Raw genomic sequence first — 16,528 nt, 5'->3', positions numbered from 1 at the left:
CATAAGCATAATGATTTCTCCTGGTTTCTTTTTTCTAACTAATAGATGGCAACTAACATATCTACAGGAGCTGAAACTTGATATCATGCCCCTTGGCAACAGGTGCTTCCAGGCCCGAACTGGAAAACTGTGCATTCTGGCAAATGCCAATGGGGATGCTATAAGATGCCATAGACATTCACCATTTATTGGGTCTGTGGGGGCTGTTTGGGCCGCTGTCTATTTACCTGGCTGCTTCCTTGTTTAATACTGAGCCACATTCAGGTCACTCACAGGGTGGGCAAGCTTACTTTCAATCTGATATGCAATTCTTGGTATCAACAGGAACAACTTCACTACCGGAACCTACAGGAGAACATCAACAGCCTGGCTCAGAAGCTGGAGAAACAGGGAAGAATGGAGAGCAAAGCAGCCTCAAACAGGCGCAAGCAGCTCAACAAGATGTGAGTAAGGGGGGGAGACTACGGATCCTCTACCTGTTGCCTGTAGCTGCAAACCAGTAAATGAAATACATGCTCTGCCAAAATGATCCTATTGCTGACTAGCTAATGGAAAAAGGTTTATTTCATCAGCTGGACAGTCAATGGTTCAGCAGGAAACCAGGAAGTACAGAACATAGGCATGTACAGAAAGCAGATAAGTACTGCAGGCAACTGGTTTATTTATTCACTAGGGCTTTGTGAACCAATGGCACATGGCGGGTATTTTAAGTTTTCCCCTTGTTCCCTCTAGGTGGCTCAGGTTGCAGGAGACATTACTGGAACATCAGCAAACCTTACAGCTGGCCTTGGAGGCTGCCACCTTGTGGCAACAGGCAGATAGCATCCTTAGAGCCATGGAGGGGCAGGTAAGATGGATGTAGGGCTGCCATGTTCTGTAACTGTGTAAGGTGGATATTAGGCTTTAGGATGGAGCAGGCAGATTGTAGATGGTTTGCTTTTCTGCCCTGCAGTTAAAGTAAGCGATGCAAGACTTTCTCCTCACAGCAGACTGGCAAAAAGAACTGTTTACAGAGATAATCATATTCATATGGGTGGGTGGATGAGATTGGGGTACTCAGGATCAATGTGGGCAGGGGAAATATTTGGCATGAGATTCAAATAAAGTTTCTTCTGCTAGAAAAGTATGAGTGTTGTAAGCAATGGTGAAGACCTAAAGGGGATCAGAGACCGGGAACTGAGGGACATTGCAAGCCAGATTATGGTAAGTTCATGTCCCCCCACCCATCATGCTAAATAATGACAAGTAGACACCAAGCCAGGGCTACTTAAGAATATACACTGACATACCCACTAATGTGATCTGTACCCTTTATACCTTGCCGTGTATTAGCTATGTTTATAAGATATATCTATATAAATATATTGTGATAAATGTGATAAAGGACCTAACTAGGGCTGTCTCCCCTAACCATTTCCTTCCAGCCTCCTCTAATATCCTGTCATTCAGTTCCCCTCTCTCTCCCTCTCTCTCCTTCCAGCCTCCCCTCATCTCACTCGGGTCTTCCTTATCTGCTCTCATTCCAGCCTCTCCTAATTTCCTTTCAGTAAGGTCACCATGACCCCTCATGCTTCTCTCCCCCATTTTTATTCCCACTTATCCCAGTTTAGTTTCCCCGTAGTTTGCCTCACTGCTGTCCCTCTTTGCCCCCCTGCCAGCTCTTCTTATTATTCTGTGATTTGCAGATTTTGGATGTTACAGTCTCTCAAGTTTCCAGTCTACACCCTGTCCTGGCATCCAAAGCCAATCAAAAGCAGCGGCAGGTGAAGGAGTGTTGGGCACAGCTACAGGAATCACTCAGGTACAAAGAGTTTATATATACACACAGGTACAAAGTGCACAATAATAGTCATAGTTATAGTGCAGAAAATGCCCACTCACACACAGATATACACACAGGTGACAGAGCTTGCTTATACACCCCCCCCCCAGATACAGAAAACACAGTAACAGTTATACATCCCCATGTAGGAAGAGTGCACAATTACATTCAGGTATATGCACACACACTTTCCCCACCTCTCTTATAAGATGCTGGCCAGTTATTTTTTGGTCCCTCTCATATGTTGCTTAAAGGGATTCTGTCATGATTGTTATGATGTAGTTTATATATCTAAATTATACTGTTTACACTGCAAATAAAATGTCATATAATATTTTATTCCTGAACCAAGTGCATTTTTTAGTTGTAATATTGGTGTAATATTTCAGTGCAGAAGTCTGTTGGAGCAGCACTATTAACTAATGTGTTTTGAAAAAAAAAAAAGTTTTTCCCCTGACAGTATGCCATTAATCATAGATCATAAAAATCTCTGATACCCAGCAGCAACTGAGAGCTTGTGTTAAACAATGGACATACAGGAGGGATAGGGGGAAGGGATGACAGATATTTCCTGGAATAAATCTTTTTAGGGGATGTGGTGGAACCTGGTGTTTTGATGCTCAGAGAGGATGATTGGTCGGTATTTTAAACTCATTGCTTTGGGATTTCCTCCCCATAATGAATGTAATATGCTCCAGTTCCCAGGCCAGATATAAACAGTATCCCAATGTCACTTTTGTTCTGTCCCTTAGGGCCGACAAAACACCCAGAACCAATGGGGGCTGCACTTTCTCCAGAGAACCATGCAGCCCCCCTCTCCCAGTACAAAGCAGCATGAGAATCAAACAGCAAGAGTTTCTGGGAGGCTTGTCTGCAGTGCCGCAGGTTAGTAAGTGCTGAGTTTTTTCTTGATTTAAAATCCAGCCCTAGGGGGGACATTAATGTAACAGTAATTCACTCTTGTTTTTTTTTTATAGAATGGCACCACCAGTGGTAAAGCTGGAAATAAAAAAAACAAAGAGGAGTTCAAGTATGGTGGCCCTGTGCCTAAGGTCAGCGGGGTCATCAGCGGGCATGCACCTGAGCTTAAAAGGTTAGTCCTTGTCTTGCAGAAGTATCTGATTGTGCGTCAGTACAGTCATGTAAATATATGAGAGACTTGATGTTGTCCCGGGGCCCCCTAAAGTTACACAATTTATATATCTTGTGTGGCAGGGGCAGTTACATGAACTTTCCATTAGTGGGAATGACTAGTTATTATAGAGTAACATCAGCTGTTTCTATTGGGATCTATTTACTGAATGATATAAGTATTTTCCATGTGAAGTTTCCAGCAATGCAAATGATTCATTATTGGGCCCCACAACAATATCATTGGACCCCTAAACTTTGGGAACAAGAAATTTTCAGTGAAAATAGTTTGCTGCTGCTTTTCAGCCCAACTGGGCCTCCTATAGTTCCTGCCCCATCTAGTAGTTGCAGGTTCTGTTTATTCTATAGCTCCCTTCCTGTTTTTTAGTAAAAATGTTGGTGGGTTTGTATCATAGTAGCACTATCAAGTTCCATTTTTTTCCTGGGAAAACTTACCTATCTGTTAGTTGAGTTTTTATCTGGGCACCTATGTCTTCCTTACACATAATACACAGACATCAGGTACCTACCTCTCCCCCAATATACTGACATCAGGTACCTACCTATCCTCCCCAATATATTGACATCAGGTACCTATCTCTCCCCCAATACTCTGACATCAGGTACCTACATCTTCTCCATTATACTGACATCAGGTACTTACCTCTTGCCTCCAGTATATTGACATTAGGTACCTACCTCTCCTCCAAAATATTGACATTAGGTACCTGCCCCCCATATACTGATATCAGGTATCTACCTCTCCCCTAATGACATGACCAAGAGACACTTATTTGTAACATAAACAGGGACCAGAGCGGATCTACCCCTCCAATAAAAGGGTAAATGGAAGGGACCTTTTTAGACTATATTAGACTATATTCATTATTACCTACAGTATATGTGGGGGTTAAAAACACTACAGTATATGCCATTTTTAATACACAGACAAGCCCATTGTGTAATACAGTGCTTATTATTTGTGGTTGTGGGTATTATTATTGTGCGCCGCTTTAATCCCCCAGTTAATGGTACAGGTACCACAGACCAGTCACAGGCAAAAGGCAGGCACATGGGATGTTTTTGTACCAATTCATTGTCCATATGCTTGAGCTCATGAGACTTCTATCAAACAGCAGGAGGGACAATTACCTGGAGCAAAGAGAGGGGCTTGAGCAAGAAGAAAGTCTGGGAGGTGAATCTACTGAGCAGAACACAGAGGTAAGTCCATTGTGACTGTGCCTAGATTCCTCTGGCTGGACCATATGTTTTCATAGGGTCAGAACCCACTAAACCACAGACACAAATCTACTGCTATGCCTCAGCCTCCACTGCTATACTATAAACCTCTTATGAAGTGCCACAAGCATCCTCATGTTATTGAGAGTCTTCCCTCCATCCTTACATAGTAACCCAAGTCTCTCATAATAATAGTGGTGCCCTAATGTCTCTCTCTCTCTGTGTACTCATGTCATGGACACCTTCTTCCTAGGAGACTTGGGTTCTTGGTGAGTTGACTTCTACTGAACAGTGGCTTCAAAGCCTCGAGTGTCTCATCTCTGAGCCTGCAGTCTTGCAGAATCCAGAAACCATACGCCAGGACCTGAAGAAGGTGTCAGTTATGGAGAGAGAGCTGAAATCCAGAGCTCTAGCTTTGCACTCGCTGTTGGCCAAAGCAAGGGGACCAGCAGAGCAGAATATGAGGGAGGGCATGAAGGGGAAAATACAGGAGGTGGAAGAAAGGTGAGAACACTTCTAATACCTTATTCTTTGTGGTTACTGTCTGCTGAGATGTTGGAGAAGGATAGTTTTGTGTAGTCTCCAATTGTAAGAGCTTCCATTCACCCAGTGCAGCTAGGATTAGAACAATATTTGCACAAACCTTTCAGGGCAGTTTCAGCGCTCAAGTTCCTCAATGGATCTTGGTCTCTCTGCACAGCAGTTGGGTTTCAGTGCCATGGGAAATTCCTTATGAATGGCGCGTTAGGAAGGGGGGGGGGGGATGATGATGACTGAAATGGAAACATTCAACCCAAAGCAGCTGGGGATCCATAGATACAGCTTCCATACTCAGACCCATAATGAAGCTTTCTATCTAAAAATGTTTGCATTGGTTACTGTTTCACTGGCAGGTTTCAGATGGTACGTGAGGCTCTCCAGCGTCGGGTCTCTGATCTGAGAGACACCTTGGTGCTGTCAGAATTCATGGAAATTGTGCAGAAGGAAGAGAACCGGAGAAAGAAACAGAAGGTACAAAAGCTGGTTGGGAACAATCAGTATGAAAATGTATTCCTATACAGAGGTCTATGTCCTTATTACCTAATGCTTTCCCTTAGCTGGAGGCCAGAGGTTCTCCTGCACATGGGTCAGATGGCACTGGAATGGAGAGAGAGGACAGGTTCACTCCCCTGGAGGAGTTGCAGGAAGCAGTGGAAATGTTGAATGATGCAGCGAAGGAGCGAGAGAAGACATTGGCTCTTACCAGGGAAATGGAAAAACTAAGGGAACTGGTGAGTTGCAGGAAAGCCATTACATGGTGGGGGAAGTGGTACTTATAAGGTAGCTGTGTATTGTGCTGGGGAGGTATTGTTTCTTATTGTGGGCAATGTAATGTACTAGGGAGGTAGTGTTATCTATTGGGGACAGTATAATGTGTTGGGTAGGTAGTGTTAATTATTGTGGGTAGTGTATTGTGCTGGGGAGGTAGTGATACTTATTGTGGGCAGTAGACTTTATATTAAGAGTTCTGCGCTGTTTATATGAGGTCTAAAGGATAAACTGCACAGAAAAAATGTGAATCCACGCGTCCACTTTATGTAGTAAATTTAAATGAGGTTTAAACTGAACCTTGTTTAAATTATTGTGTGCAGTGTAATGTTCTGGAGATGTAGTGTTTCTTATGGCCTATGTTATGTGCTGGAGAGGTAGTGTTACTCATTGGGGCACAGGATATGCCGTTTTTTGTTGGAGCTGTAGTACTGGCCCCTGTATCACAAACTTTCAATGTTTCCAGCTCTCGGCAGTGAGTGAAAGTGTTGAAGCAGCTCAGAAGAGACTGGATGAGTTGAGGAAGGAGACAGAGGAGAGGGAGAGTGGGTTTGCGATGGTGAAGAGTCGGGCAGAACTAAAGGATTTGCAAGAAGTGTTCATTCAGCAGAAGCAGCTTGAGGTAAGTTCTGTGTGATACAGTATGGCAACTCTGCAGTACAACATTAACTCTTGCACAACCAGTCCTACAAACTTACTGAGTAACTGCACCTAAGTCATCTGCTAAAATACTGTGCCACTGCTCTTCTCACTGCTGTTACTGCAATGGAACTGCTACAGCCCATGCTTATCTTACTGGGACATTAGGGTGATGCAGCTTCTTTGCTTGCTGTGTGTATCTAACCTTTCTTAACAACCCTCTCCTACCAAACACATTCATAGTTCTCTCTAGGCAGCAGTATTATCAGATAAAGGATAACCAATGTTTTCTGGTGTTTTTGTGATACTAGAGTAAATTTATCCAAAGCTGCACCTTTTTACACTTTGTATGTTGGTATAAGTAATCAGTGTTTAGTCTGGCAACAGAACCTTAAGTAGCTGGCTACAAGTAGCCCAGTTTGTCATAGACCTAACAGCACTGATCCGTATTGTCTAACACAGGCCAACATATCTGGGCTGCTCCGGTTGGAGGTAAGGCAGCTGGAAGAGCAGGTGACACGGATGCAGGAGCTGTGCCCAGAGAAGACCCAGATGATAGGCAGGAATGTGAAAGAGACCCTTGGGGCCTGGACGCAGCTGCAGAATGGGGTTCAGGGTAACAATTCTAGGATGCAGAGAGCTTCCCAGCTCCGACGATTTTTCCAGAGTTACCTGGATATGATGTGAGTGCCATACTACCCCTGTCCTATTCCAGCATACAGCACTGAGGTTTCATAAGTTTGGGCACATTCATTGGAGTGCAATAGGGGCCACACCCTTATAAAGCATTTGTTGTTTTTTTGCAGATCCTGGACAGAGGAGACCAGATCTCAAATCTTTCTGGAAAACCCTGGAGAGAAAGTTACCCTAACGTGGAGGGAGGAGCTTGAGAGAAGAATTGAGGAGAAGTTAAAGGAGTTTGAAGAGTTGGCCAGCATTGGATGGAAGTTCATTGGAGAGGAGCATTTCCTTGCACAAACGGTACAACCTCTGGATTCCAGTAGATACACAGTGTATTTGTATATGTTTATAATCATTGATGGATGATATGCACCATATTTCACACCTTTAACTTATTGGCCCACAGATTAAGGAGCGCCTTGAGGAACTGCAGGGAATGTTAAGTTGGGTGCTGATGAGGTGGAGGTGCCAAAAAAAGCAGAAGACCATGGAAAACAAGACAGAGTGGCGAAGGTCCAAGGACAAGCAAGACTCCAGTCAGGTTCCACAGGTCAGTGTGTTAAAATGCAAAGGACCTCCTCTGTTTATCTATGGGTTTTTACCATGTGCTAGTTTAATTCTTCTTTCCCCCCATGTTTCTGCAGGAGGAACCATCAAACAGGCACCAAATGGCCATTATCCCACCAGAGGCATTTGAGAAGCTGCAGAGTAAGGGCAGTAGACTCACCTCTATCCCTACGAAGGGGCCGACATTGCGAAGATATGGGCGAAAGACCCACAGCCCTATGTCCTTAGAGCAGCACCTTTGTCTGCTGTCTGCAGGCTCACAAAGGGAGAGTCCACTGGGGGCAGAACTGCTAGAAGAAACTTCAAGGTCAAAGTGTTCTGAGGGTCCCTTGTGGCTGGAGCCACGAGAGTTACCATCTGCTGCAGGGACAGTGGAGGAACATGCAGAACATCATATGGTAAGAAGACATTAGTGTGTGTATATGAGCCCTCAGGAGGCATGTAGTGGCGTCTAATTTCTACCCTCAGCTGGGTGTCACTTTTGAATAGTTGATTATGTAAGCATAATTCATGATGCCCTCTTTCAAGAAGGTCCCCACCACCATCTTCCTTTCTTCTTTCAAAGGTATCTCCTTAGCATCTGTAATAATCCTTCCCCGTTATTGAGCAGGAAAATCCTAACTCTAAGCAACTTCCCATTATTCGCTCATGGTAGCAAAATCATTTGAACAGACCAGGAGCCAGAATCTGAGACCTGAAAGGGACAGACAGATCCTGGATACCTTGAAGGGACAGACAGATCCTGCATTCACTAGCAATTACTCTTACAGCAACCTTCAATTAAGACTTTAGGGCCTATAAAAAAATGGCCACAACAAAATCTATAAACATTGGTGTAAACTTGATTGCATATTTATAAAGCATCAAAACGCGATAGTTTTAACTCATGTGCTGAAATCTGCATCGTGTGCCTGCACCCGGGGCAACGCAATAGTTCTGGGTACACACAGGACAAGAGGCTAATGCCAGTGTACGGGCTGATTTTCGGCTTGCATATTTTAGGCTTTAGCCTAAAGCTGAGTCCTTTTGTGCCCACACTGGGAATCGCTGTTTCAAAAGGTTAGTGCAATTGACATGAATCCTGGACTCATTTGCATTCTGCTCCATTTTACATGTGTAGCCAAGATCCCGCCTTAGGAAATAGTTTATACTGCATAAGCTCTTTTAGAGCAGTGTCAAATAGCCTGATAGATCTTTAGTCTCTAGAGGACACCCTAGCTCCACAAGGCTGCTTTCAACTTATCCCAGAGAATCAGAGCTCAGTACCTGGGTCAGTACTGTGAGTAGGCTGGATACACTTTCCCTTCCTGACCATAGCAAAGAGAGCAGCTAAAAGAAAAAGTACAGGGAATCCGTGCTGGTGGGGGATTTGCTTTTTCAAAATGAGGTTCCTAAATCGAAAAATGCTAGCAAGCCTGGACACTAAGCATTAGTTTAGATCTGTACAGATTTGCCTTTTGTCTTCATCTGGGTTAAGACTTATGTGTGTTCTGTGTGAATCCAATAATACATTACTATACAGTGCACATTGTTAACAAATGACCCTCCAATCTGGGACTTTCTGGGGAGAGATTTCCCCTATACATAACACTTGGCCTTTGTAGAACTCTATCCTAATTGTGCTTTTCTCTGGGCAGAACCCTCTTCCCAAACCCTACAGTTCTTTTTGGAAGCGATGTCAAGGGCTATTAGAGAACACTTTTGGTAGCTTAAAAAGAAAGAAAAGGGTTTCGCTCCCTTGTGTGGAAGAGGTAACCTGCCTCAGTGCTGTCTGGTTTGCATGGTTTGATTGTTTGTGGACCCATAACCAGTGATTGCTGTTATCTGCTGTGTCCTCTAACCCTACCTATTATTATTGAATTATTGATCAGAGATTTAACCCACTTGGACTGCCCCCAAGCCCCAATCTTTGGCGAACTGTGTTTTCTCTCTTACAGACTGGATTGTGCTGCCACCTAGTGGCTGCAGCTCATTGACAAAGTATGAAGTTGTTGTTTTGCTGCGTGCTGACATTACTTACCCTTTATTATGGTTTGTAAGTGAAAGTCCTTGGGCTATATTTGGTAATTTGAGGGATTTTTAATGATAGTAGGACTGGCCAAGGGTTCCATAGACTACTTTGTATTCCAAAATTACCCTTTTTAGGTTCACTTGCCTTTAATATCTTTGCCAGTACTGATGTCTTGAGAGTGATTGTGTGTTGTCCAAACCTACTGGAGCATGGCACCAATCATTTTCTATATCACTTTGTATAGGTCAGCAGCTTTTTGCACGAGAAGGACAGTGAGCAATCACAACCAACTCCATGCCAAAGTCTGACTGTGCCACGACCTGCTAAAAAATCACGAGCCTGTGATCAGTATTCCATGCCTTGCAAGCCTAGGACAGGTGGCCCCTCCTTGCCCAAATTTAGGGCCAACAGCCTTTTCAACAGCTTAAAGAGAAAAAATAAAGGACACAGATGTACAGTCCAGGGAATCATGGAATTACACTCAGAACCAGTTAGGGCAATTCATGAAGATGTCAAGATAAGCCAGAGCCACACTTGGCCACCAAAACAACAAAGAAAAGTCCCAGAACCAGCAGAAAGCTCAGATTGTGCTGTGCATTATGTGAAAAACCCACTTGCCAAAGATATTGATGCTGAATGTTCAGATTCTGGCTTAAGTGTAAAGAAAGTTGAAACATTCAGACAGAAGATTAATTTGGGAAACTTAGTCTTACCTCAAACCTACAGATGTGTCTCCCTAGGTTCCACACTAAGCATAGAGTTAGCCAAGGACATTCCAGGTTCTCCTAAACTATCAGTGACTAGTCAAGTCAAAATGCATGGAGCCAGTCAACAAGAAGCAGAGCATTCACAAAACGTTGACTCCTGGATGGAGGAGCTAAATAACTGCCCTGGCTACTGTAGGAAGAACCTCCATGGATATGGGAAAGGTCCTAGCAATGAGCTAAAGGCTCTAGAAAGTGCAACTGAGGACTTTCTCAGCTTTGACTTAGACAGGCTTTCACCCATAGGGGGCCTTCATGAACAACTGGGGCCAGAGTGGGACAGAATGAGAGCTGTGTTAGATATCCCACAAGATCACAGCAGCTCCAAAGCTACAGATGACAGTAAAGGATTTGATTGTTCCTGGATATATGAAGGCAAGGGCTTCAGCCATGTTCCCTTGGCTCCTCATGGAGCTGACTATTCTTTCAGTGTAGTTCCAATAGGCAGTACCAAGGCACAGTGTCATTCTGGGCATCTCAATAGTAATCAACCCCTCTGCCTGGAAGGACTTTCTGTCTCTCCGGACTACAGTGCACAAAAAAGGGAACCTTTAAAATGGAGATCATGTTCTGTACCAGAGGTTCTACACCCGGATCATGAGCTTCTGGAACAAGATGATGAGGAGCTGGAGGGCATCTGGAATAATGCTAAAAGCCGTGGGGAGGGTGTCCCAAAAACCTCTCAAGTCACTTATCATAATATGGTGGAAGTGGGGAATTTGCCAAAGACTGCAGAGCCTGTGAACTTGTGTGAGAAGGCACAAAGTGGGCAAGTAGTGATGACGGCAAAACAGAACATGCTGGTGGCCACTTTCACTCTACCCAACACTGTCCTGGCAGCAGATTCATTAAAGAAGAGTTCTGTTAGGGCACCTGCAGGGGAGAACCAAGATAATACTAGTACCAGACTGGGCCTAAGTTCAGAGTCTTGCCCAGCACTGGGTCAGTGGGATCCTGTACAGATCAGCAAAGAGAAGAGAGATGAAATGAAAGGAGAGAGCGAAAAGGTGAGACAGTTGTTCTTTCCATTTCTCCCTGGAGCTTGGATGTAGGTCCCCAAAAGCAGCATCTAGATATAACATTAGTCACTGGATTGTCACCCCCAATAGACTGCACAGCACCCAACTCTCACTCCGTGGCATGAAGGGCAAGCAAGGCAGGGGCAGCATGTGGCAATAACATTTTGTTTTGAAGCCTTTATGTTCTGACCTAAAAACATGTATAAACACAACAAATAAAGATGTCACCCTACCCAAGAGCTCTGTAGACTCCTTGGTTTCATTATAATCAGACCCTCAGTCATGTAGTGTATCGTATATTAGGCCCACTACATTGGAGAAGTTGGACAACACTTCAATATAGGTAAAGCTAACACCAAAAGTTATATATATATATTTACTTTAATAATGTCAACACTAACTTAACAACTGTGGGTTGGAGTCCCTAGACAAGAGCTTTGGTGCCTTTTAGCTATTCCAACTCATACTCATCCAACTGTGTGTTGTTCATATAGGAGTACATTGTCCCCAAATCACTTAAAGGAATGTACTTGTACGTGGAGCTCTCTGTGTTCCATAGTGGGTGGTGGACAGATTTTCTAAAAAGCAGAGGCAGAAAATTTTAAAGGGGATCTGTCACCTTAAGAAATAATTTCAAATCTTATTTTATGATGTTACTCAAGTAAAATAAACTTTACTTACATTATAAAAATTATTTTTAGTCTTGGAATTCACAAACACAGCAAGCAGGCAGCAGACATTTTGTGGACACTGTATTTAATGCAAGCTTTGTATGATGCCAAAATCTGGTTAATCTGCCAGAATGGAGGCCTGATGCTCATGCCCATGCGCTGACTACACAATTTGATGGTGAGGAGATAGGGATAATGTGGAGAATACATAGACATCTAGTAAGTGCAGAATGGAAAGTGAAAGTAATTGCCTGCCCCGAGGAGGGGTGGGAAAAATATGATTGGCAGCTGAGACTTTTGACAGCTTATAACAGGTTTAGATGTTTTCATAACAATAAGAATTTGAAGTTCATGTTTAATTTGACTGTTATTTTACAGCTTTTTATGTGTGAGTGACAGGTCCCCTTTAAGTTCCAGAATTCATCACTTCAAAAAAAGGGAGGGGTTGCATTACAATAATGGAGCTGGAAGTATCACAAGCAAGGGCCATGGGAATAAAGAAGGGAATTGCACATAAAAAAATAAATAAACAAGGTTATGGGGAGGTTCTGACCAGCCTTCAGGGCAAATCCTGCCACAATTGAAGGTGGGGACGAGAGGAGCCCCTAAAGGAAATGTAAACCCATCAAAACAAACCAATAAAATATGTAATCAAGATATTAGCTGTTTTCAAACAGGTGGTGTTGTGAGAGGTTACATTTCCATTAATCCCTTGATGAATTCAGCACATAGGTTTGCACTTCCCTACATGATGAATGGCTGATACCTCACTAATAAGACCTCTGCAACATTGCATCATTAGTCAGCTCTCATTAGTCAAAAACTCAAATTCCCACAATGCCTTGCATGCTCCCTCAGTAACTTTGCAGGACACTGTGCAAAGTGCAAAAGAACAGCGCTCGATCCAAAATGGAGGGCAGAGGAAGGCACGTAGGCATCATTTAGATGCACATGTTATTGAGTCTCAGTAGACAGTCCTTACCACATGCTGCCCTTCCTAATTTTTGATGAGGACCAAGTACTCTGGAAGTGAGCACTAAGGAGAGATTGCTTGTGCACCCCTGTTGTAATCACTAGTCAGCTTTCTCTCTAGCCAAAACTCTAGTTCCCACAATGACTTGCTTGCTCTGTGAATAACAGCCCTAACAAGCAGGGGCATAACAGAATTGTGCAAGGCATTGTGAAAGCTGGAGTTCTTATGGATTCCTTCTGCCAAACTGAGAAGGGAAAAGTAAAGGACAGAGACAACAGCAATGCCATTTACACTATAAATTGAGAAGGAGGAATGAAAGGATATTGGGAAGTGGCTTAGAATTAGATTTTCTAACATGATTTGGGTTGATTTCCTATGTTTCCATGACTGGATGCTATTCCCACCTACCATTATTGTTGTAAAAATGATACAGTGGAATCCCTACAGGCAATTTTCCCCCAGGTTATTGCACCCACCATGACATATAATGGCAGATGAACTTGAGTCTGTATTTGACTTAGATCAAACAGCCAATCACCATCAACAGTAGTGAGCAGCTCAATGTTGGAACATCTCATCTTCCAGTATCTGAATATTTCCCCAAGCTCTGTTCACTGTATAATATTGACCTTACTGCTGTTCAGCCCTTACTCTCTCTTCCTTTCAGCACACACGCAAATTGGACTTCCAGCTGATGGAGGGTCCCCTGGAAAGGAAACACATCCTACAGCAGGGAGGCAAAAAGGTGAGTTTGGGGTGTCTGAGATAATAATTATAGATTGACAAAATGATTATAGATTGAACTGCCTAATATATAGGGACAGAAAAAAGGGAACGCGTTGGAAGGGTTGCTGCCTGTTCTGCTCTCATTCCCTACAGAATAGGAATTGGTAGCACTAGATAGGTGACTAATATAGAGATACACGGAGTGGTTACTGCCTGCTCTGCATTCCTTTTGTAAAATACATAACAAGAGTATTAAGAGTGGTTCATCTCTTGGTTTTTGCTTCCCAGGCTTCTTGTCGCACATGGACTATGCACTATGCTGTGCTGGTGAGACGGACACTCTGCTTCTACAGTGATAAGAAATTTTCCAGCAAGGTAAGGGTGTCTCAACAGTCTCTACCAGATGGTCCCTAGTAACTTTCAAAGAAATGTTCTATTCATGTAGTCAAAGATTTCAGATTATAAACAAAATACAAATAAATCAGATTTACATATAACCTTCTATGTTTACTCAGTATGACCTTTCTCATCTCTCTGCCTGACAGAGCTCTGTTTCTGCTCCTCCCTTACACCTCACTGGAGCCACATGCTACCCTGACTCTGCTTACACTAAGAGAGGCAACTGTTTCCGGCTGCAGTAAGTGATAATGCACAAGCACAATGATGGATTTCATCCATCCTGATCTCCATCTTGCCCTAGTGTCTCCATTGTGCCCTAGTATCTCTATATTGTTCTACAGTCTCAGTCTTGCCCTAAGGTCTACATCTTACTATCTCAATTTTGCCCTAGAGTCCTTTTCCTATTGTCTCTGTCTTGCCCTAGTGTCTTTTTTCTACTGTCTCCATTTTGCCCTCTTTTGTCTCAATCTTAGTGTGTCTATTTTGTTCTACTGTCTCCATCTTGCTCCTGTCTTCATCTTGTACTAATGTCCCCATCTTTTCATACTGTATCATCCCCTAAAGTCTACATTTCTCATTTTCTTAATTAATTGATATTTATTTGCTCCTGACTAATGAACTTTTCTGATCTGTTCCCAACAGATTAGCAGATGGATCAGAGTACCTGCTGCAGGCCCCTTCCTCATCTTTTCGCCAAGAATGGGTTTCAAAACTCCAACAGAATGCAGGTGAGGGATCTCATTACATATATTGTATCTGTGAGAACTGGGTATTATGAGCTACAGGGATGGATTTTGGCTGATTGTGCAACTTGTATCTCTCCAGGACTTAAAGAAACAGATCTGCTTGGAGACAAAATATTGGGCCAAGAGTTCTCTCCTCACCTTGCTTCCAGGTTGGCCTTAACTTCTTGGCGCAATGACACTTGTCCCATTTCTCTGATTGAACCATCCTCTCATACAGCCGACCCCTACCCCTCTCATTCAGCTACTCCCCTCTTATTCAACCTCTCCTCTTCCCTCATATCCAGCCATTCCCTGCCCTCTCATTCAGCCATTCCCCTTCTTATTCAGCAACTCCCCACCCCTCTCATTTAGTCATTCACGGCCCCTCTTATTGAATCCCCCGTTTTACTCAGTGCTGACAAGTTCCATGGTTCATTTTCTAACAGAGTTGGATCCTTGAGTCCTAGGAGGGCAGATTTGTGCCAGAGGGCAGCAGGGATGATCAAGGGAGTCAAGGACAAGAAAGAGCTGCCTGATAATGAATCAGGTGAGAAGCTATGGTCCAGCTAAACTGCCAGCAGCCTGTGTCCATATCATCTGTTTCCTATAAATAAAGGGGAAGTTCACCTTCAAATTAAGGTTCAATATGTTGCAGATAGGACTAAACAACTTTTCAAATGGTATTTTCTGCCTCTCTGTAAACCTAAAGGTCTGCTTGATGCTAGGGTTAGTGTCCCCAGGAGACTGATCATAAGGTTAGATGTTATGTATTGTTGTGAATCCACTAGTCCTTAGCCAGGCCCATAGCCGGGACTCTCTTTACTTCCATCTCTGGGCTGTGCTCATTCCCATGCTTAGACAGGAACCACCCTGGGTAAGTGAATTTGATTTCCCCCAGTCCTTACCCAGGTACAGAGATTTGATTCTCTGTACTTTCTGTTCTTGGGCAGCTTTCTTTCACATAGGAAGGGCGTTTAACTCCGATCCTGCTTATGGGGAAGAGATCAGTCCAGAAATTGGAAAGTACTGAAGAAACTAAATTCAGTTACATGGTGGGGGGTTGGGTCTGAGTGAGGATAAGGGAAAACTGTGCCATGTTTCATTGTAGGTACATACATGTATGTATTGTTTAATTACAAGTGTATCTTTCCCTGTACATACCTTTCAGCTATGAAAACTTTGGTTCAATGTTGTTATTATCATTTCGAGTTGCAAGGGCATGGGGTAAGGCTGGGTTCTATGGCACAATTATCAGTTCAATTTACCTTTTTTCTTTTCATTTCTCCCCCACATAGAGGGCAATAGAATGCCATCTCACCCTACCTCTTCTCATTGGCCAGAAGAACTCCCAGGGGAATCAGCCAGACTAACTCACAGCTCCCAGTGGGACAGCGATATAGCCAACAGGAGGCGATCACGCTCTTTCAGTGCAGGTAAGAGCAAGTGTAACACTTATGACACATGTTCAGGAGGTGTGAGATGGGGGCATTGCTGCAGCAAAAATGTTTATTGAGCCAGAAAGCCTATATGAGGGCAACATTGCTGCTAATTCCAGAGTTACCAAGTAGAATCATTGTTACATTTCATCCAAATCCAAGTGGACTGTGCCCCCTGCCCACATCAAGTGTCAGGTAACATAAGGATTTCTTTATAGCTTTCTTGTGTGATGCCTATAAATGGGAACTTCATAAATATCAGAACATTATTATTTTGTTTGCACCCAGATGGACCCCACAAAGGTTCTCTTTCCCGTAGTCAGGCAGAACCCTCCTCCCGGGTAAGAGAATTCAGTTTCCTCTCAGTACTTACCCTGGTACAGAGCTCTGATTCTCTGTACTTTCTGCTCCTGGGCT

The 16,528-nt window shown here is 43.4% G+C and overlaps 1 protein-coding gene across 5 annotated transcripts in view; it reads left to right on the top strand.

The window, feature by feature from the left end:
* LOC108716554 (spectrin beta chain, non-erythrocytic 5) overlaps positions 1-16,528 on the top strand; it is a 36,468-nt gene that overhangs the window by 18,026 nt on the left and 1,914 nt on the right. For 2 of the 5 annotated variants that reach the window (XM_018262752.2, XM_018262751.2), the window contains 24 exons: positions 325-443; positions 733-847; positions 1,120-1,203; positions 1,686-1,801; positions 2,575-2,707; positions 2,800-2,915; positions 4,090-4,174; positions 4,446-4,696; positions 5,086-5,203; positions 5,290-5,463; positions 5,967-6,122; positions 6,602-6,822; positions 6,946-7,120; positions 7,227-7,370; positions 7,465-7,785; positions 9,025-9,138; positions 9,643-11,169; positions 13,493-13,570; positions 13,840-13,926; positions 14,097-14,188; positions 14,593-14,678; positions 14,776-14,845; positions 15,122-15,222; positions 15,971-16,108. In XM_018262752.2, the coding sequence (XP_018118241.1) occupies positions 325-443; positions 733-847; positions 1,120-1,203; positions 1,686-1,801; positions 2,575-2,707; positions 2,800-2,915; positions 4,090-4,174; positions 4,446-4,696; positions 5,086-5,203; positions 5,290-5,463; positions 5,967-6,122; positions 6,602-6,822; positions 6,946-7,120; positions 7,227-7,370; positions 7,465-7,785; positions 9,025-9,138; positions 9,643-11,169; positions 13,493-13,570; positions 13,840-13,926; positions 14,097-14,188; positions 14,593-14,678; positions 14,776-14,845; positions 15,122-15,222; positions 15,971-16,108 (4,621 nt within the window). The remainder of the gene's footprint in view (positions 1-324; positions 444-732; positions 848-1,119; positions 1,204-1,685; positions 1,802-2,574; positions 2,708-2,799; positions 2,916-4,089; positions 4,175-4,445; positions 4,697-5,085; positions 5,204-5,289; positions 5,464-5,966; positions 6,123-6,601; positions 6,823-6,945; positions 7,121-7,226; positions 7,371-7,464; positions 7,786-9,024; positions 9,139-9,642; positions 11,170-13,492; positions 13,571-13,839; positions 13,927-14,096; positions 14,189-14,592; positions 14,679-14,775; positions 14,846-15,121; positions 15,223-15,970; positions 16,109-16,528) is intronic. The other 3 variants (XM_018262753.2, XM_018262754.2, XM_018262755.2) reach the window with 3 other exon arrangements.

Source organism: Xenopus laevis, chromosome 5L (genome assembly GCF_017654675.1).
Source record: "Xenopus laevis strain J_2021 chromosome 5L, Xenopus_laevis_v10.1, whole genome shotgun sequence".
Classification (NCBI taxonomy): Eukaryota; Metazoa; Chordata; class Amphibia; order Anura; family Pipidae; genus Xenopus; species Xenopus laevis.
This window is presented reverse-complemented; position numbering and strand designations above follow the sequence as displayed.